Source organism: Adiantum capillus-veneris, chromosome 24 (assembly GCF_014529385.1).
Source record: "Adiantum capillus-veneris isolate H3 chromosome 24, ASM1452938v2, whole genome shotgun sequence".
NCBI classification, from domain to species: domain Eukaryota; kingdom Viridiplantae; phylum Streptophyta; class Polypodiopsida; order Polypodiales; family Pteridaceae; genus Adiantum; species Adiantum capillus-veneris.
In genome coordinates, this window is record NC_140954.1 from 15,206,094 (window position 1) to 15,229,234 (window position 23,141).

General features: G+C 42.0%; 1 protein-coding gene across 1 annotated transcript in view; it reads left to right on the forward strand.

Annotated features, from left to right (window-relative positions):
- The first annotated feature begins 603 nt into the window (after window positions 1-603).
- LOC147425994 (uncharacterized) overlaps window positions 604-23,141 on the forward strand; it is a 30,673-nt gene continuing 8,135 nt past the window's right edge. Inside the window, exon 1 of the mRNA XM_086498159.1 lies at window positions 604-891. Within this exon, the coding sequence (XP_086354285.1) occupies window positions 604-891 (288 nt within the window). The remainder of the gene's footprint in view (window positions 892-23,141) is intronic.

A 23,141-nucleotide genomic window follows, 5' to 3' on the forward strand; every position in this document is an offset into this window, starting at 1 on the left:
CGGGCAACTCATTGTTCCAATTGCACTAAGCAAGGAGGAATGGAAAGGCAATTACCAGCAAAGCAAACCACGAAGTCATCAATCTTCTCCATCTTATCAACAAGAAAATGCTATAAGTAACATGCAAGGAGTTAGGCAAATTTGGGTGCCAAAAGCACAGCGTAAAGACAAGCCCATGCAAATCTGGGTACCCAAAACATCATCGACACTACCAAAGACGGTTCCAAAGATTAAAACACAGAGACAAGCATCTCCGAGAAAGGAACCTAACACGAAATGGATTTCAAAGAAAAAAGAGCACTTATCTTCCCCACAAACTGCAAAACCGATCAAGCAATGGAGAGTTAAGCCTCAGAACACTCAACCACACCATTCTACACCAAGTAAACCGAAGTATCCATGGCAAGTAAAATCTCAACCTCCCTACAATACTCAGAGGAAAGAATAAATTATCAGGAAACTTTCTTGCGACAAATACGAGAAAATCCCGCAGTGGCCTCGATGAAAGGAACAGACAAGGTCTACAAAGAATTAGAGAAAAAGAACAAGGACCTCGAGCTAGAGCTTAAACTGGAGCAATCTTAGCGCAAAGACTTGGCATTGATGCGAGTGAAACAAGAAGACGAGCTGCTGAAAGAAATAGTGGAGCTTAAAAGAGTCAACCAGTTGTTAAGAGATGGACGGCCAGAAACTCAAGAAGAGACAGGAACTTCAGAACCACCACAAATAGATATCCCCTCAGTTTCTTTCGCTGAGATGGAGACACAGCCAGCAGAAGGAGAAGGTGGCAAGGAAGACTTTCAGGTACAAATAACAGAAATAGATACAGTTCCAATGGTCCAGCTGTCAAAAGCTGAGGAAGATGCTCCGAAGGAAAACATTACACAAAAGGTGGATGAGCAGTGGAAAGCAGCAATGGATTGGGAGTTGAGAGTCCTTCGCTCTGTCAGCATTACACAACTCACTCCCAATCAAATCAATGCGCAATGGCATCAGCAATCCCTGCCCTATCCTTTGATAAAGGTGGAGTTGCTCCAAGTCCAAGAGAGGCTGTACAAAGACATGCAAGAAGAAGGCACATATCAAGGCCACCCAAAGTGGAGGCTGAGCTAGTTGAACAAGAATCCAAGGTATTTGATTTTGTTCACAAGAGCACCAGCGGCCCTACAAAAGGATCCTACTTTCTGTCCTGTACCAAGAGTAAGGACCTGGCAAGCACATGAGGCATTAACAAAGAAGCGGCTAACCTGGCTAAACTACCTAAGATTGCTTGCTCCAGAAAAGGGACCACCGACTGAACAGTACATGGTGAAAACCCTAACGGGCTCCATGTCCTTCTTCAAAAGTCTTTGAGTCTATCATGTGCAATGCTATATAAAATATGCCAAATGTTGCTCACCTGCATCAAAGTTTTCCATGAGCCAGAGCAAGCAGGCACCCCGTGGATGTCATTCCTCGAGGGTAATAAAGGTTTATGCTATGATCTCAGTGGGACCTTCCGAAGAAATCCTTTATGGCTTCTACGCCAGATGTATGTTCTTACCTTCTCACAATATGTTGGCATTCGAGGAAGCATTCTACATAGGGTTCTTCACTTGGCAAATGAAGATATTTGGGCCAGTGATCAGCAACTTTACTTCAAGATTTGTAGGCTACTCGATAGTGGAGCTTAAAAACAGAGTCACAATGCAATTCTTGCAGGTGCCAGATAAAAAGAGACAGATCAGATACGAAAAGGCCCTAAATACGCTTAAAGACCGCCTCGCCAGCCATCAACCCAAAGACTACTTCCGTCCATAAAGTTGTGTCAATGGACGACACAGGCGAGGAGGGGGGGGATGTTAGCACCAAGCTAACTCGGATACCATTTTTTGAAGCTCTCATGAAAAACACTTATTATTTTGATAAATCGAGAATATTGTAACTCTTATTTTCCGGATAAACTTTGTAACTAATGAGCCGGGGCTACAAGCTTCCAAATTGTATCAACCTATTATTACCTATCTTTAGTTAGAGCTCCCAAATTATTAGTTTTGACCACCAAAAACCTTCGCTAAGGTATAAATGCCAATTTTTGTAAGTTATTATTAAGTTTTGGATAATAAAATACATAGCGTTGGAGAGGGGGAATGGGGGAACATGCTCAGCACAAACAAAAGGGCCTCTCTATAGCTCAAGGTATCCACAGCACCCCTATCCTCTCGGAAAACACCTTCAAACACACAACTCACACTAGCAGACCACCGCCTGCTCAATTGCCACTGCTCACACGCTCTACAAACCACCACAAAAGATACACTTACTACCACTGCATGTCTCCACCCTTACACACACACACACACAGCAACTCAATCTCACTCTCTCACACAACACACCGTCGGTCTGGGGGGGCACACACGTCCACACAGCCGGCACCGAGGAGAACCATGAAAGCAGGAGAAAGAGAAGGGGGGAACGAGAAACAACGGCTCGTTTGCACTTCACCAAACACTTATACAAACTCACACTGCCATCACCATGGCCATTTACACAAGAAAAATGCAAAGGGCTTGACAGGCACACTCCTCTGTCCAAAAGCTCCCCTTTGCAGGCTTCAAACGACACTTCAAAAGGACAAGAAAAGCCCCAAATTTGATCCATTTTTTACTTTTATAGGGGGGGCCTTTTCTTTGGGAATTTACAATTTAATTGGTCCACCTGGAACCTTGAATTGGCATTTTTGGGAAAGGGGGCACCGCTTTGCTCTATCTCTCTCTTCTTCACTATTTACACTTGGGGGGGGGCATTAGCGATGTCACTATTGCCCCCTAGCATTTTCATTTTTTATTTTTTATTTTTCATTTTTACCCTTTGTGGTCTCAACCTTGCACTGCTCCACATGCTTGACTTTAACACACACTCTCTCTCTCTCTTTATCCGATTCCTCTTGCCCCCTTTTTGCTCTTTGGTTTATTTGATCTTGCCTTTGCCCGGATATCCCTTCGTTTGGGCCCATTTGGCCTTGCTTGGATTTGCCCACTTGGCTTTGCTCGGATGGCCTCTGCTGCCCTCGAAATCCCTCTCTCTCTCTGGCTCGCTTACTCTGCTGTGGGACTTTCCTCTTACCTAAGGGGGGGAGGCAATAGCGATGTCGCTATTGCCCGCTCCTCACTTCTTCAAAATTTCGGGCCTCTAATGGCCGGGGGAACTGCCTCGTGCCAGGCTCCCTTGCCACATCGCCTCCTGCTCTTCTCCCACACGGGCGTGCCGCCCATAGCGCCGCCTCGCCTTGCCAAAACCCGCCCATGCAGCACCCAGTAGGGCCTCCCGCTCACGCACCATGGCCAATGGGAGGGAGAGCTCCCCTCTCTCTTCCCTTGTGTCCTTATGGATGCCCATGGTACAGCTTATATAGAGTGCCCCCCAAGCCCTCCTCTGCGCATATGGGACAATGCCCGCACCACGTGGCAGTTGCCGGACCCTTGAGCCCTCAAGGCCTTTGCAAATTTTTTGAAAACACTCCTATAAAGAGCCCACTTTCCCCCCTTGCCTGTGTAAGATTGTGCCAAGTGCCCATTTTGTCGGCCCCGGGTTGTGTAGATATGTTTGTCTTCTGACTCCCCTGTGCTCGTTATTCAAAGCCGCCTAAAACCAAGAAAACTATCTGCATACATTCCCCCGTCATATCTCCTTTCTTTCCCAGGCCGGAACTCGGTGCTCGGGGCTTAGAATTACACGCGGTCGATTTTTACTAACTCCACATAGTGCATACTACCTTTGAGAATCTTGGCGAGGCTCCAAAGACGCCACATTTTCCAATGCGGTCAAATGAGTACAGACCCGACCCCCGAAAAATCTTCTAATGGCCATAACTTGCCATTTAGAGCTCCGATTTGCGATCCGAAAAGACAAGCATGCTCCGTAACTCGAGCACTACACATGTATATACTGACATCATCCTGGGCCACCTGTCCCCAGCTGCCCTGTCCGTCGAGGATCTGCTACACACTCTTTCTTTAAACTTCAATATCTAGAGCACCAGGGCTCCGTTTGACAAGCCGTTTGGATCGGCTTCTAGAGCACGCTGAACTCTACATTCTAGAGCCTTGACTTGGCATTTCGGACATCTTCATCTGCCATCCCATATGGACCATTCCGCTGCACTTTTGGCCTAAAAAACCGCATTAGGCATACTTTCCCGCTATCCTTTGGCTGCCTAGGGCCTTAGCACCTGCCCTAGCCTTCTGCACTGCACTCGACTAATGCCTTTGCGTGGCATAGACCACCTGCTAGCTTCGACCAACTTTGGATGCACCATCATTGCCCAGCCCCCTCGTCGAACATTTATGTTCGACCAAAAGCATATGTACATAACTTTAAAACTAGCACACCAAACTGATGATTAAAAGCACTCACAAAACCACAATTGTATGTACAGGCTGTGTACAAAAGCTTCATCTTTTTTCTCTCGCACATTGCATGCTCTAGGTGGGTTGCCCACCCCCCTTGATTATAATTTGCTGCACTTCAGGCACTAGATTCCTCTCGAAATACAGTTTGAGCCGTACACCATTTACCTTGTTCCTAAGAAGCTTGCCATTTGCTCTTACTAGTTGATACGTCCCATTCGGAAAGGCCTTCTTCACTTTATATGGACCTGTCCACTTCTTTTTGAACTTCTTCTGGGATGTGAAATCCAAGTAACTTTCATACTTCATGACCATGTCTCCTTCCTCTATCTTCTTGTCCGGCAGGTTTTGATTGAACATGGCAACCCGCTTCTCTCTCTCCTTCACATAGTAGTCTGCCGTTGCCTCTCTGTCCATCTGCAAAGCTCCAAGCTGGCTATCCGATCCTGTAGAACTCCTTGTTGGGTGGCATTGGCACGCCACATACCCTTTAAAGCACCTAGTTGTGCATGCACTGGCAACACAGCCTCCTTACCATAGACAAGCTCGAATGGAGTGAAGTTTGTAGCCACCTTATAAGACGTTCTATACGCCCACAGACACTTCTCTAGATTTGCTTCCCACTCAGCTTCCTGCTTGTACACATACTTCGTTAACATTTTGACGATTTGACCATTAGCACTCTTGACTAGACGATTGCATTGGGGGTGATAGGGTGAGGAAAACCGATGCTGAATCTTTAAATTTTCCACTAATGCACTCCTACCCCTGAGCTTGCTTCCAAACCCCTGACCCCTATCAGAAATTAACACCCATGGAACACCAAACCGGCAACAAATGTTATCAAACACAAATTGAGCCACCACATTAGCATTCACTTCCTTCACTGCTTTGGCCTCGACCCACCTTGTGAGGTAGTCAATGGCTACCACCACGTACTTCTTACCACTTGTAGACTTTGGGAGAGGGCCTATGGCATCGAGACCCCACTTCTCAAAAGCACTTTGTGCGATGATGACCCCCTGTGACTCCGCTACCAGTTGTCTTTCACCTATAGTCTGACACTCGTGGCACGTCTTGCACTAGTAATGCACGTCCTTCACAATGGAAGGCCACCAAAAGCCTGCTCTAAGCACTCAAAACAGAACCTAGTCTTTGCCCTGGTGTTTGCTCTCTTCATGGCATTACTCCAACACCATTCTTATCTCTTCTTTGTATAGCACCCTTCTAAGCACTCTGTCACGCCCATAGTTCATGAGATCTTCACCTACCAGTGTGAATTTGCGGGCCTTTTGCACCACTCTTCTCTTTTGCAGCTTGGACAAACCCTCTGAACATTGCCCCATACCCAAAAAACCTTCAATCTCTTTAAGAGTCTCCCTACCTGCATAAGTGGCTAGGGCCACATATAGACCTGCAACATGCACCTGTACTTTGCTGCTAGCTATTTGATCCGCCTCTTGGTTCTTCTCTCTCCTCACATGCTTGAATTGTACTTCTTCAAAATACCTCAACATCTTCTTGATGGAAAAGAACCAATGCTTCAAAGAATCACGCTTTACCTGCCATTGGCCTAACAGTTGCTTGATGACTAGCAATGCATCTCCCTTCACCACCAACCTTGAAATACTGAACTCTATGCACTGCTTTAAACCCAAATGCAGAGTGAGATACTCCGCCTCATTATTGGTCTGGACATCCTCCAGATCATACGCCTGTGAGAATATAGTTTTGTCGTTTGGGTCGTAGATCACCACACCTCCTCCTGCTTTCTGCACTACCCTTCAATATGCTCCGTCGAACCACATTGTAAAAGCATCTTCCAAGTCGGGTTCCTCCTTAGCTTCATCTCGTACCACTCTTGGATAGGCCGGCAAATCGATGGCCTTGCCGACAAGAATTTCTGCCAGGTGAGATCGACTCGTGTGATCTACCTTAAACTCAAACTCGAACTCTTGTAGCTCCAACACCCACTTCATAATCCTTCTCCCTGGCTTCAAATGTAGCACTACCTCTGGCAATATTATTAGCCATCAACACAAAAACTTACGCACAATCAAATGGACTTTAAACTTCCTACAAGCAAAGACCAGAGCCATCACCCACTGCTCCGCCTCGGTGTAGGTAGCCTCTCTTGGGCTAATCACCCTGCTCTCGAAGTATATCGGCTTGTAGCTTCTCCCTACCTTTTGCAGTAGAACCGCTCCAATAGCAATTGTACCCACTGTCATAGACACATAAAAGTCGTCCTCTCGATTGGGAGGACACACCGCTGGCAACTGGCACAAAATCTCCTTGACTCTATCAAAAGCCTCCTGAGCTTCCTTATCCCACTCATAACCATGCACTTGCTGAGCCCTCTTTTGAAGAGGATGCACATATTGCGACAGCTTCCAAAAGAAATGTGATAAATACTTCAACTTATGAACAAATGAAGCCAAACCTTGAGCATCTCATGGCGGCTCCATCAACACCAATGCCTTCACCTTCTCGGGATTAGCCTCTATACCGTTTTGCGACACCACATGACCTAACAGTTGTGCTCGAGGTTGTGCTAGCTTGCACTTCTTGGGATTTAACTGACCTCCTTCTTCATCGAGCCTTTGAAAGCATAATTGGAGCTTTGATAGGTGCTCTAATCTTGAATTGTAGCAGCCGATATCATCCATGAAGACCCTAATAAAACAGCCCAAGTATGGACCAAATACCGTGTTCATCCAACCTTGGAGGTGGCGTATGCATTTACTAATCCGAACGGCATCCGGCGGTAACCGAAGCAACCCCATGGAGATATGAATGTGGTCTTCAACTGGTCTTCAAGTGCAATCCCTATCTGAAAGTACCCCGAAAATCCATCCATAATCGAGTATCTTTCATGCCCAGCCACCTGGTTTAGGATTTCATCTTGAAATGGCAATGTATAGTGATTCCACTTGGTCACAGCATTCAATGGCTTGTAGTCGACACACACTCTCCACTTCCCATTCTTCTTAGGGGTTATAACCACTGGCGAGACCCACTCTGACTCTTTCACAGGACATATGATGCCTGCATCCATTAGCTTATTGATTTCCTGCCAAAGGGCTTCCTTTTGGATTTCTCCTAGTCTTCTCAACTTCTGTGCTTAAGGCTTATGTCCCTCTTTAAGAACAATCTTGTGCTCCACCCCCTTTGCACCTAGCAAATGCTTGTACTCCGTCGCGAACAGATTTGGATAGGATTCACACAGTTGAACATAGCACATAGCCCTCCTTTTCAACCTTGGTTATGTCTTCACTCAACATGCTTGAAACCTCCTCTATGCTTAAACCATGAGCTTGAGGCTGCATACCTTCTCCTTTAGGTGGAGAGTCGTCTAGGGTGACCCCGAATAAGTCTGCATCTATCTTCATCATGTCATCCTCGCTCTCCTCTTCCTCTGTGCTAGTATAGCCTTCATCATAGCCCGTCTCGGTCTCGTACTCATAGCTTGTCGTATCGCCCTCATCTTTAACTGCCATAGGACGAGAACTACTCTCCTTCGTCTTCAAATCAAGCACAATTTGTCTGCCTCTCTCTTTGTTAGGCAAAGTGAGCACTTTGCTCTCCCAATCCTGCTTTGCACCTATCGCCAAAAGCCATGGCCTACCCAAAATGATTGCATAAGCATTATCCCCTGCCTTCATCACAAAAAAATCGATCAGGCACTCTATGCCCATCACCTTGACCTTTACATCCTGCGCCACACCCAAACACCTGGCTTTGGTATGGTTAGCCATCCTCATGCGTACATTTGGCTTGACTACTGCCTTGACTCCCGTCTCTTTCATGACTGCTTCTGTCATGACACAAACCTGTGCTCCACCGTCTATGTAGGCTTGTACCTGCACCCTCTTCTCTATAATTGCATCCACCAACGGAAGAACATCAGTGGGGCTACCTACCCTCAAAGCAATGTTTTGCACTGCTTGCACATTACCCTTAACTCTTGGCAACCTGGTGCTAACACTTGTGGACCACTGCCTTCTTAACTTTGGATTTAAAGCTAGCAACTGACCAAACGTAATATTTGCTTTTTGATTTTGAACATCACTCACCAGATTGTACTCAGGATAGCCACGTCCTAGCTGGAAATCCGCTTGCTTGATCTTGCGACGCCTCCTTCTTTTGCTAGGCTCAGGCTGCTCTCTACCTTCGTACACCTTCTCTAATATTTCAAGTCTTAAGAGAGAATAAACTTTATGTTAATCGAAAGAAAAGTGAGTTTTTCTTACAAGAGATTCAATATTTACGTCACATTATCTCTCAAGATGGCATCCAAATGGATCCATCAAAGCTAGAGGTAATAAAAGAATGACCTAATCCAAGGAATCTTCATGAACAAAGAAGATTTATAGCTATGTGTGCATAGTATAGATGCTTCATAGAAAAGTTCTCACTAATAGCAGGACCATTACATGACTTAACAAAGAAAAATGTTAGGTATACATGGTCTGCCAAGGAGAACAATACTTTCAAAAAGCTTAAAGAAAAGCTTATCTCTCAACCTGTGCTTACATTGCCGGATCTCTCAAAGCCATTTGAGGTCCAATGTGACGCTTGTGGTGATTGCCTTGGAGCTGTTTTGCTCCAAGAAGGGCACGCCATAGCCTACGAAAGGCGAAGGCTCGACCCTGTTGAGCAAGCTCTAGGCATATATGAAAAGGAACTCCTCGCTCGTAGTTCTACATGCCTTAGACTCATGGAAGCACTCTTTATTGGGGACTCCTTTCATTCTGCAGAGACGGATCACCAAAGCCTTAAGTACTTCATGACGCAGACCAAGCTCTTTGACAAACAAATGAGGTGGGTAAATTTTCTTTCGCAATTCCATTTTCATATTGCTCACATTGCTGGCAAGCATAATCAAGTAGCTGATGCACTCTCAAGACGGCCGAGAGTGAATGCGGTTTCCATAGCAGCTCACAATGTTCTATCTTCTATGATAGATGAGTATGCTATTGATCCCCATTTTAGAGATGTGATTTCGTCTCTTGCATTAGGGAAGAAAGAGGAACCATTTACTTTACAAGATGGTTATCTTCTCTATGGCAATAGACTATGCCTTACTAACTCACTGCGTGAGAAAGTAAGGTATGAATCTCTTGCTCCTCCTTATGCGGGGCATAGAGGGATTCACTCTACCCTAAAAGATATTGAAACTTATTCTATTGGCCTACCATGGAACCAAACATACAAGAGTATGTTTCTAAATGTGCCGTATGCCAAAAGACAAAGTTTGATAGAGGGAAGCAACCTGGATTGCTTCAACCTTTGCCAATCCCTAATTCACCATGGGAGAGCATATCCATGGATTTTATCTTTGGCTTTCCTAAGTCTATCCATGGGAATACTGGAATATGGATGATAGCAGATAGGTTCATCAAACAAGCTCATTTTATACGTGTCAAAAAGACTATCAAAGCCCATCAAATGGCAACCCTCTTTATATTACAAATCTTTAAGTACCATGGCTTGTCAATGTCCATAATGTTGGATAGAGATCATAGAATGACCAGTAATTTTTGGAAGGGTCTCTTTGAGAATTTAGGGACAAGGCTAAATTTCTCTTCAGCCTATCATCCGCAAACGGATGGCCAAAGTGAATTAGCTAACCTAACAATTCTTGATCTATTGAAAGCCTACGTAACGGAAGTAGATCAAAGGCCCCAATGGGAGAAATACTTACCTTAGTGGAGTATGCCTACATATCAATGTACATACTTCCACGGGAAAAGCACCTTTCGAGGTAATTGAGGGAAGATCCAAAAGTCCCCTACTACTTAAGGTACATGGAAAGATCTTCGCTACAGATGAGTATACTCAAGACCTACAAGAATATTTCCAAAAGATTAAGGATGCTATCTCTATCTTACAGCAAAGGCAAAAGGCTGTTGCTGATAAGCACAGAAGAGCCCAAGCCTTTAAATAAAATTATTGGGTCTTGCTTAAATTTTCCAAGGCTCAATTAAGGCACACCGCGGGCAAGAATCCTACGGGACACCAAAAGTACTATGCTAAGTTAGCAAAAAGGTATTATGGTCCCTTCCTGATTCTTAGACCAATCAATGAGATGGCCTATCAACTCAAGTTACCCAATCATTGGCTCATACACAATGCTTTCCATGTGAACCTACTAAAGCCTTACAAGGAGAGCCACCTCAAGAACCAACTATTGAAGACCCACCGGAGATCGAGGACCAAGAAGAGGTGCTGCAGCCTGAGTCCATTCTCCGACATGAAGGCAAGGTATTAAGAGGCGGTAATATTATCTGACGGTATCTTATTAAGTTTAAGAGCTATCCTTTTGAATATGCTAGATGGATGCAAGGCATACAATTAAAGGATAACCTAAAGCTTGTCAATGCTTACAATGCTTCCCTAGAGTAACCAAATGTACAAATGTTTAAAATGAACAAAGTTTTTGTCTTATAAGAATCATTTTTTCTTTATTGTGCACAAATGTTAAGTAGTATGCATACTTAGAATCGAGTTTGTGGAGACGACTTCTTCCAAACACCAAGTAGAGCTTGTCACTCTACTATGGAAGATTGATAGGACTAATGCGCAGACATGCTTGCCGTAGCCTTGGCTCTCAAGCGCCAAATGGATTAGTCATCCATTCTAGAACGATGTCGTAGGGTAAGATAGGGATCCTCTACGCGCTAGAAAAAGGACTAATAAGTAGGCTTTGTCTTCTCTACCCCATAGTCGAGGACGACTATGATATCAAGAGAGAGGTAATATCATAATTACTAATATCTAATTCTCTTAAATGATTTTCTCACGTTAAACTGATCATTTAATATGGGAAAGTACCAGGGGAGAAAAAACTAGAATATTGGTTAAGCTGGCAGACCGGCCACAATAGGGATCCAAAGGAGGGAAACTAGGGATCCAAAGGGGGGCCATCTGCAAAAGAGCAATGTGAAACAATGGGCTCCAAAGACCTTAGGGTTCAGCCCATTAAGACTTCCAAAATGCTGAAGTTCCAAAGTTCAAAGGTTATGTCCAATGGTCCAACCCTAGGGAAAATTTGATGCTTTGTAGTGTGCCAAAAAGTCTTTGCAAGCTCCTACATAGGAGGGGGCGAGCCCTTTTAGTAGGGGATGAGAGAGAAACACACACACACATGCAAACCCCTTTACACAAAGGGCATAGTGGACACATGTCAGGTCCCTAAACCAATTGCCCACAAGGTACACTCAAATCCTATTGATGGCGATAGATGTGGGCCAATGAGAATTAGGCTAGAGTAAATCTAGTTTAATTCATTTAAAAACACTTAATAAAAGAATTAATAAGAATTAATCTCTCTCGAAGACTATTGACCAATCTCCCAAGGGGTCCAATGAGCATTCAGTAGCCCAATGGCTTGCCTAATTCCTACTGGCTAGAAGACAAAGGGGTCCAATGAGAGATTAATTTATTTATTTAATTACCTAAAGCTCTCACAAAAGGGGAAATGGGGACACATGTCACAAGGCTATCACTTATGCTTCTCAATTTTCATTGGCTAAGCTTTGCAGGGTCCAATGGGGTGCCAGCATGAGTATTTTGCAAGAGGGGTCGACCAAGAGAGAGAGAGGGGGGTGATTTTGGCAAGGTATTATCACACACACTCACACAATCTCATGTGTGAAGCAAGAAGACTCTCTCTCTCTCTCTCTCTCTCCTTCTCAATGGAAAGCTCATCACCTACTCCAAGCTTGTGAGAAGGGAGGCCTACACCAACAACTTTTGGCTTTGTGATGCAAATCCAACCAAGAGCCAAGCTTCAATGCATGATCATCTCCTCTAACATGATAATTACTAAGCTATGCTAAGCTATTATGAGTGATAGATGAGGAGATATACTTCTTTCTCGTAAGACTACTCCTTCTTCCTCTCAATCTACTCCCATACCCAGCTAGCTCTTACCATCTTCGAAGGTGTGTGAGGTCTTGGGTCAGAGACCGTGAGGGAGTTTTATAAGTGTTTGCTTAGTGCTTGAAGCTTCCATCTTCATTGCACTAGCTAGTTATTGAAGGAACACAAAGGATGTATTGTAAAATGTCTCCCTTGATTGGGGAAACCTATAATACAAAGCCTTTTGGAGGGGGGACCGGCTCCATGTAAATCCGGTCCTTAACAGTTGTCAATAGCTTAATTTCTCTCTCTTTTGAAGTATTTTTCATGCCTATCTAACTAGGTGTTATGCTTTTTGTTGCTCTCTGCATCCAAGCACTCTTGCTATGCTCATTAGGAATCTATTCTAATGAAATGCTCACTATGTCTATGCTATTTTTCGCTACACACAAGTTACTAGGCCATTAAATGTTACATGGACACTTTGACTTTGGCCCCGCGTTGACATAGATCCATAAGCACATGTATATATTCTAACTCTTATTCCCGTTTATTCTCCCACATTAAATGATCAGTTAAATATGAGAAAATCATTTGGGTTGGTTAGATTATGACAATTCATGTTTCAGCATACATATGTTGTAAATCCTCTGAGTTTCCACCTTTTTGAGTAGTTTTGACAAGTTTTTGGTATCAAATCTTCTTAAATATCTCTATTCATTATCTATTGGTAGCTATTTCTTTGGTATTGCTAAAGATAATACCAATAGCTATCACCTTGTGAACTTAATTGTTGAATTGCGGATTTGATTTTTAGTATGTAGCTCATTTGGATAGAGAAAGTGTAAACATAAATTATTTCTTTGGTATTGATAAAGATGATACCAATAGCTATCACCTTGTGAACTTAACTATTAAGTTGTGAATTTGATTTTCACTATGGAGCTCATTTGGATAGAGAAAGCGTAAACACAAATTATAGATACATACATTGTTAACATAGAAGATTTATACCACTCGAGCCTATGTAAACTGCTAATCAAGAAACCTTTGGTTGGATACTATAACAATAGGGGTCACATGTGGTTTTAAATATCAAAGAAATGGCTTTACCAAAACATTCCCAAGAACACAAGGTGGACACAAGGAAGTAAAAATTGACTCCTTGTTTGGTCGATTTCTAATGCTGAATGTGTAGTGCACAGGATTTGTGAGGCCTTTGACCCGGGGATTTCACTAAAGTAGATGTAACACAGAACATGTGTTCATGTTAGTTACACAAGCAACTCTTTTGGTTGCTAGCCATTTCATATGATGTATTACAATAGTGAATACACAAGTAGTGAATGCATGTGGTGTATTGCAGTAGTGAATTCACCTTGTGCATCTTTACTTTAGCTCTAAATAATGGATACCATACTAGGTGTCTAAATAAGTGATGCCATACTATATATGTCCTCGTTTCTCCCATACTAGGTGTCAATATGAAGTTCTCAAGACCTAGAAGATTACATTCCAAGTGTCAATAAGCTAGGGTGCAAATTGCAGGCAACTTGAAACTAGCTTATCGTCCATATGTTAGGTCAGGGTTTGAAATTACTACATTGTATAAAGATTGGAGCATGCAATGGGACATCTTTGCTCACAATCTAGAAATATGGCCCTCCTGCATGGCGGCATACCTCACATATATAGCGATAAACGAGGTCGACAGACAAATGAAATAGACACTCCTACTGTCCTCACTTTTGTATTATTGTTGGGCGCATTAGCATTGGAGTGGCATCAAAAGACTTAATAGCATTGCATCTACAGTCCAGTACGAGTTCAAGATACCAACCACGAATCAACAGTATCCCCTCTCTATTCATGAGACCGATGAGTGATATTTGGATATAAAAGAGGCAGATATTATAATTATAGACGAGCTATCCATGTTGACCCAAACGACTTTTAACCTTATCGTAAGACAACATGTCAACATAACAAGCAGTACATTGGCAGATCTTCTCAACATTAAATGTGTTCTCTTGCTCGGTGATCTTGCCCAACTACCCTCAGTTTGTAATCACGCACGGGTGCCATATCACAAGCTCTATCCACTGGCTACATACAATCTTGTACAAGATGTCATGCTCTGTAAGACATGCAACGGACCTTGAATTGGTTTAGTTCTTGACCATTATTCGTGAAAGAAACCAGTCATAGATTAGATCAATTGTACCTTGGGTGCATGTATTATAGATGAAGCGCATGTCATGACTACATCAACAACTCTACTATGATACTTTGTACTCACAAATCAAACGTCCAACACTATAATAACCTTGCCTTGAATAAGTTGTACAATCAAACTGACATTACAAAAGTTGAAATGAAGACAAATGTGGGTAGCATAAATGTCCTTCAACAGCGGATCCTAGACTCTAAGTTCAATGAGTTGTATTCGATCGCAATTGGCATGCGCTCCATGAACATCATCTTGACAATCAGTGCGGCAAACGGTGCAACATGCATTGCCGATGCCATAACACAGAACACAGAAGATGAAGTTAGACAAAATACACTCGACGTCCACCTTCAAAAACGTGAACCGACGTTATGTGCTACCAACCATTCGATGAAAATTTTCTTTCTGAAATACTTTCTGTTTGCAAGAGTTTACATGTATCATGTATACTAGAAAAAACATTCATCCATAGACATAGTAGTACAACCTCGCTTGGATATAATCTCAATTGTACATCCCTATAATCTCTAATAATTGATGCACTTAAGTTTGTCTCCTCCCATAAACATTATAGCATTTTTCAAATGTATATCCCTTTCACGCACTACCGCCCTTGCCAGATTATTCATGCTCTTATTCCCTTCAATGCTAGATGTTAAATGTCAATTTACATTTGTCATGTTATATTCTACATATGTTATATAGCAAGGCCCACCAAGCAAGACTAATTTTATTTGTGGCGTCGTTGCTGACATATTTACTCACGTTCACGAACCTTTTAGTTTGATCTTTAAAGGGTTTGAAAAGCGTGGATAGAAAATCGAGAGCTATGTTCAAGCCATGTTATCTCAATTCTTTACTTGGTAAGCCTAATGCGCTTTTGTAGTTTCTTGAGGCCACAAGCAGCTACTTAGGCATGATCTACGATGTCGCCTTTGACCCAATTTAGATGGCGTCAAATAAGCAGTGCATTCGTATATGTTACTCATCTTATATATTATATATTGTAAGCACAATTAGCGGGCATATGCTATCGTGTGTGTAGAAGGGTGTCGATTCGCTGAAAGCTGTAGAGTACTTATCCTCTTTTTAAAAATCTGTAGTACAAAGCTAGAAGCATGGCATTGAGCTTCCTATGTGCTTTGTCACTAGTGTTCCCACTGGAATTCATGAGGTTCTTGCCCCTAAAAGCAAGACTAGAGACAAGGAGAAACACAAAAGTAAGCATTCAAATTCAGCATTCCCTTGGCTTTCTAGGTTCTTCCCCCTAAAACCAAGACTAGAGACAAAGAGAAACACAAAAGTAAGCATTCAAATTCAGCATTCCCTTCGCTTTCTGTCCTTGATGAAAGAGGGATAATAAAAAAGATCTACAAAAGGACCTTGGGCATGACGCTAAGTTGAAAGAAGAGAAACAACACAGAGTCACTGGTGGTGATGGTAGACATGATAGCCTTTTAACTTATTTGCACACAGGATGAAGACAATTGCCAAGCCATAAACAAAATTGCTTATAGCATACCCATGAGAACCATAGTATGTACAAGAGTTAATGCAATCCATGAAGGTCCTACTATATACAAGGGTGACGACAATCCTATACTAGAATCTTGTGGACTTTGGGTGGATCAGATATAGGATCAAAATATACAACATCTTTTGGTCCATTAAAACTAGGGCCTAGACCTATGGGCCTAATTCTACCTTGGTAGATTACTTTAGACACCTGATCAAACACCCACTGATTTTTTGATACTTGGACATCATCTATTACAAGGGTTTCCTCTGGATTCTCCGTTCCAATGAAAAAGTATATTTCAATCACTTGAAGATCTTTGGCCCATTTGAGCCTCTTCATATTTAGTTATAAACCTTCTAACTCTCCCGCATCAATGAAGAAAATTCCACCAGATCCTAACCAGCTGATCCTCCAAGTGGAAGGAGAAAATCTCTTATCTAGCCATTTCATCACGCTTTTTCGCATTGAATAGTGTTGGGATGGGCAAGTTCTCATAAACCTAATGTTGAAATCCATGGATTTGCAGTAGGCCTAATGGAAATCTTCCTGCAAAGATGGGGATAATTTTCTCTCTTTATTTCTCTCCCTCTTTTCAATTAAATATGTCTTTAAGTTGAGTTTGTTAGAGATCACTTATTTCAACCTAATACCTTAAACTTTTCTCTAGGTCCAAGACTTTAATTAACACATGCTCTGATACCACTTGTAAGATCCCCAACCCACCAATACCAAGATCGGGATGGGATCCTTGACAGGTCTCTAGGTCTGATAAAAATCAGAGTCTCTAAACAAGAAAAATCCAAGGAATAGACCTTTACCATTGACAATGGCTTGGGCCTATAGCTTTAGAAGAAGACCTAGTCTTGTCTCGCAGCAGAAACGGGACAACGTATTAAAAGTCCAAAAAAACTATTTCGACCCTATAACTTCCACAAATTGGGCTAAGGTATCCTCAACCAACACTTTTTTCCCCCTAACATATGTGAGGGCACAGCCGCTAGTGGACTCCTCTTCCAAGTGAAGAAGTTTTCTAAACGTTTTAAGTGCGCAGTGATGGATAGTTACCTGACTAATTAGGTCCACCCGTCCATGATTGACAACCTTAGTCAATCCCCACTTACCACCCCGCACTCACACATGATTCTTTTGTTTTCTAATTACTATCACATTGTTTTAACACTTAAAATAATAGTTTCTTTTAACTTTCCGTCACAGTAATTCCTTCAATCAATTATTAAAGACAGCATTGGAAGCATTCTTTTAGAAAACAGACATCTTTAAACTTAAAACAGGGTACTGTCAATCAAAACATTGTCCATAATAACCATGACCAGTACTCTTCTTGTCTCAAGACCACCTAAGGGTGAAAAAACGGCATCCATTCCTTATTCACAATCCAGAGTGGATAAACCCCCACCCAAGGTTCCGCGTGCCCATACACCAAACCAATTGCCCGTAAACCCAGGCGACTCCCCTAGGCTAAAAACGGTATCCTAACTTATGTAGAAACATCAAGACATGACACAGAGTAGAAACTCATCATTCATGGGGGTAACGGACTTATCCGTGGCTAGAAATCCATCATTATCATTAATTTATAGCAAGGAGTCGGAGGTGTCTTGAGACAAGTTGTTTTAAGGATGATCAATCATATCTTTCCTAATTCAACCAGTTTTAACCCAAACAATTCTTTCCTACATTATAAACAAATGCACGTTGGAAGTTACCTTCCGTTTTTTGTGTTAACAATTTAATTTACATTGAATCTTTCAAAAGGACTAGCGGGGTCAGTTTTTATCCGAATTTAAATCTGGAAATTTCTAGCTTGGGTTTGTTGTGCTTAAGATTCTAAAAATACCATTTTTAATTGCTTTTGAATTAGTGCTTTACGTGTTTGTAAGTCCAATGCTTTCCCCTAAAAATTTTAGGTTAATCCCTCTGCAGCTCGAAAGGTGGAGACCTTATAATCACCCCAACTTAAGAATTTGAGATGTCCTCATCTCAACCAAAGTGGGAAAGTATTTGAGAAGAGAAATTCATCCTCCCAAGTGGCATCTTCGGAGGGATAATCTTTCCACTTTACCAAATGTTACTGATTACTTGCTAGTCAATTTTTCCTCAAGAAACTCTCAGTGTTGAGCCCATCTTAAAAACCTTTACAAACCATTTGTATCATCTCAAAAACCAGGTTAAATCAATTCCATAAAAGATCCATATATCCACCTTGTCAACATGAACGCGCTCAGTCTAACTGACCATTCAGAGCAATCAGCGTTCGACAAGTATCATGTATTTCAGCATTGCCAATCTGAACGCGTTCCGCATGTTCTTGCCATTCTGAGCAATCTACATTCGGCACAAGCTTCCACCATTGCACCAGAGGTACCCCCTCTGTGCTCTAACCTGGTTGACCAACAATATGTAAAGGGTTTTAAGAAGTTTCATACCAAGAGTTCTTTTTGGCTTCCTATTAGTCGTACATTAATACTTTCATATCTAAGTCATTTTTCAAGGAAGGCCATCGTGTGCATAAAGAATGTGAGTTGGTTTCTTAATAACTATTTCAATCTCAAGATTCAAATTCTTTTTATACTATCGAGAACCTCTGTCTCATTTTCTAGATCAATCCTTAATTTCTTGATTGAATGCTAATTTAACTTTAGATTCCTTCAGTAATTTGGGGAAAGGAAATAATGTACACCATTATATAAGTAACTCAAAGTTTTACATTATCGACTTACAGTGGTTTACAAAACTGCCTATTGTTGTTGAGCTCTAGAATTACTAACTGTAGCCAAGAAGTGGCTCTTTCATCTTCCTCGTTCACTAAGGTTGGTTCTCCCATGATTGCATAAGCTCGGGCTCCTCTTGGTCTTCATCTACCTCGTCCTCCATTTCTACCTCCTCTTAGATTATCTCCTTGATTTTGAGGAATGGCTCTAGCAGTAGTTCGAGGGTTTTGCTCTTCTGGACAGTTATTTCTATAGTGCCCCATTTGATTGCATCCATAGCACTTCACATTTGGGAAGGTCTGCTCCAAGTTCACTACTGCAGCTACTCCATGTTGTTGATATCCTTGGTTAAAGTTCCCCTGGCTCTTCCTCTAAAGTTATTAAATCCATTATAGTTCCTTCTAGAGTGGGTTCCTTCGGCTGCAAGAGGCTTAGCCCTGAGAAGGGCATCCTGTATTGATATAGGCCTCATGGCTTCGAGACGTATACTCAGGGGTTTATTGAGAACCTGACAGAAACGGGCAATTTGTTGCTCCATGGTCATCCGAGGAGCGTAGCGTCGTAAAGACACAAACTTGGTGTAGTACTCCTCTAATGAAAGTCCTAGTTGGCGTAAACCAAAGAATTCATTCACCTTGACAGCCTGATGTGCAGGAGGGAGATATCGTTCTTTGATTGCCTGCTTCATTTTCTCCCAAGACGGACTACTCGTGGGATTATCTCTGCAGTGTTGCTTACCCAACATTTTTTGGCTTTCTTGAGCAGTTCCTCCAGTTTTAAAATAGTCGTCCATAGCATCTAACCATGCTTCGGCATCTCGCTCTAAATTGGGTCCCTCGCCCTTGAGAGTAGGGAGTTGACCTTGCTTTAGTAGTAATTTTTCTCTTGAGCAATAGTGTAAAGGCTATTTACACGAGTATTTCCCTGACATTAAATTAGTGGAATTTAGTGCCAAATGAAATCTCTCTTACTTATGCTTTTAACTTATTTGCACACAGGATGAAGACAATTGCCAAGCCATAAACAAAATTGCTTATAGCATACCCATGAGAACCATAGTATGTACAAGAGTTAATACAATCCATGAAGGTCGTACTATGTACAAGGGTGACGACAATCCTATACTAGAATCTTGTGGACTTTGGGTGGATCAGATATAGGATCAAAATATACAACATCTTTAGTCCATTAAAACTGGGCCTAGACCTATGGGCCTAATTCTACCTGGGTAAATTACTTTAGATGCCTGATCAAACACCCATTGATTTTTGGATACTTGGACATCATCTATTACAAGGGTTTCCTTTGGATTCTCCATTCCAATGAAAAAGTATATTTCAATCACTTGAAGATCATCGGCCCATTTGAGCCTCTTCATATTTAGTTATAAACCTTCTAACTCTCCCGCATCAATGAAGAAAATTCCACCAGATCCTGACAGCTGATCCCCCAAGTGGAAGGAGAAAATCTCTTATCTAGCCATTTCATCACGCTTTTTCGCATTGAATAGTGTCGGGATAGGCAAGCTCTCATAAACCTAATGTTGAAATCCATGGATTTACAGTAGGCCTAATGGAAATCTTCTTGCAAAGATGGGGATAATTTTCTCTCTTTATTTCTCTCCCTCTTTTCAATTAAATATGTTTTTAATTTGAGTTTGTTAGAGATCACTTATTTCAACCTAATACCTTAAACTTTTCTCTAGGTCCAAGACTTTAATTAACACACGCTCTGATACCACTTGTAAGATCCCCAACCCGCCAATACCAAGATCGGGATGGGATCCTTGATAGGTTCTAGGTCTGATAAAAATCAGAGTCTCTAAACAAGAAAAATCCAAGGAATAGACCTTTAACATTGACAATGGCTTGGGTCTATAGCCTTAGAAGAAGACCTAGTCCCGTCTCGCAATGGAAACGGGACAACGTATTAAAAGTCCAAAAAAACTATTTCGGCCCTATAACTTCCACAAATTGGGCTAAGGTATCCTCAACCAATGCTTTTTCCCCCCTAACATATGTGAGGGCACAGCCCCTAGTGGACTCCTCTTCCAATTGAAGATGTTTTCTAAACGTTTTTAGTACGCAGAGATGGATAGTTACCTGACTAATCAGGTCCACCCGTCCATGATTGACAACCTTAGTCAATCCCCACTTACCACCCCGCACTCACACATGATTCTTTTGTTTTCTAATTATTATCACATTGTTTTAACACTTAAAATAATAGTTTCTTTTAACTTTCCGTCACAGTAATTCCTTCAATCAAGTATTAAAGATAGCATTGGAAGCATGCTTTTAGAAAACAGACATCTTTATACTTAAGACAGTGTACTGTCAATCAAAACATTGTCCATAATAACCATGACCAGTACTCTTCTTGTCTCAAGACCACCTAAAGGTGAAAAAACGGCATCCATTCCTTATTCACAATCCGGAGTGGATAAACCCCCACCCAAGGTTCCGGGTGCCCATACACCAGACCAATTGCCCATACAACCGGGCGGCTCCCCTAGGTCAAAAACGGTATCCTAACTTATGTAGAAACATCAAGACATGACACGGAGTAGAAACTCATCGTTCATGGGGGTAACCGACTTATCCGTGGCTGGAAAGCCATCATTATCATCAATTTATACCAAGGAGTGGGAGGTGTCTTGAGACAAGCTGTCTTAAGGATGATCAATCATATCTTTCCTAATTCAACCAGTTTTAACCCAAAAAATTATTTCCTACATTATAAACAAATGCACGTTGGAAGTTACCTTCCGTTTTTGGTCAATTATTCCTTTTATGATTCTTGCTCACTTCTTACGTATGCAATGCTAACTTATGAAAGAACTTAAACTATACAAAGACTTAATTGAATAATGGAAAACCCACCTGGGACTGATTGGCCATCTGCTACTACGCTAGTGTCTGAATACTCTTCTCCGTAGGCCTACTACTAGGCCCCGCTTCATCGTCGTGAGACGCTCTAGTTCTTTTTAGAGCTCTACCCTCATCATTAGATGTAGTATTGGCTCGGGTCTTTTTAGGTGCCATAGCTTCTTATCCTTATAAAAAGGACATCTAATCATTAGGTAAATTATCCAAAAGCTAAACTTAATCTTTGTATCCAATTTTACCCAAATCTAGGTTAAATTTGTGGTCTTAATTGGTAAATTCTTCACCTAATAATTTCCTATTTACCTATATACGCATAATAAGTTTTTCCACAGCTTCCCTAAGGATTTTCTAGTCAATTTTGTTCAACCTCCTACCCCATTGCATGAACTTGAGAAAATTCTGGACTATCATGATTTACGTACGCATCATCATGTACGTCGTCAAGCTTTAATCAAGCGAAAAGATCGACCTGAAGAAGGTGCCACTTGGGAAAGCATTAGTGTTCTTAAGAAGAAGTTTCCCACTTTTGTTTTCGAGGACAAAAACACTTTTCCAAGGGGGGAGTAATGTCAAGCCAAGGGCATCCCAGGGGGGGTCATAGACCCGAGCCAACAAGCGGCCGGCTATCAGTGTGGACTGGGGATTCAGGCCAAGGGCTATATATACGGGAGGCGATGAATCCTAGAAGGTAGTTCCCTGGGGCTTCATAGTCTACTTGCTCTTGTAGATCTTTGGGGCATAGGTTGAGGCTCTTCATTTGATTGACATTGCACATTGTCACCATTTGCACTCCTTTGGAGTTTTCACTATCCTCAAGCTCCATTTACTCATCACCTGTAGCTTTTTGTTTGTTTTTTAATCTTTGTACATATTTTGTTTGTTGAAAATTACATCCCTACCATCTTCATGATTCCATAGGGGATACCCAAAGTCAGCTTCTCCATAGCCAATGAAAAACACTTTTTGAACTTTGCATCTAGCTTTACCTTAGGTTGCTATCTATATGCATAAAACCTTGCACCTAAACACTTTGAGAAATGCATAACTCACCGGTTTACCTATCCATGCCTCTTCTAGAACCCCCCCATCAAATGCCGTTGAGGGTGACCGGTTGATCAAGTACACATACGTACTTATTTCTTCCACCCAAAGCTCAAATGATAGGCTTGCATGTAGCCACATGCTTCGTGCTCGCTCCATGATTGTTTTGTTTATCCTTTCCAAAATGCCATTCTGTTGAGGTATCCTTGGGGTTGTCCTTTGCCTCTGAATGCCATTGCTAGCACAAAAGCTTGGCTGTAATATTTACCTCCAATGTCGGATTTGAGGCATTTAAGCTTGGTACCTGCTTCATTCTCCACAAAGAATTTCCACCTTTGAAATATGGAAAACACATCAAATTTATTCTTCATTACATAAACCCATGTATTCCTAGTTGCATCATCTATGGATGTTATATAGTACAATGAGCCACCAAGGGATGGTGTACTTGTAGGACCCCAAACATCAAAATGAACC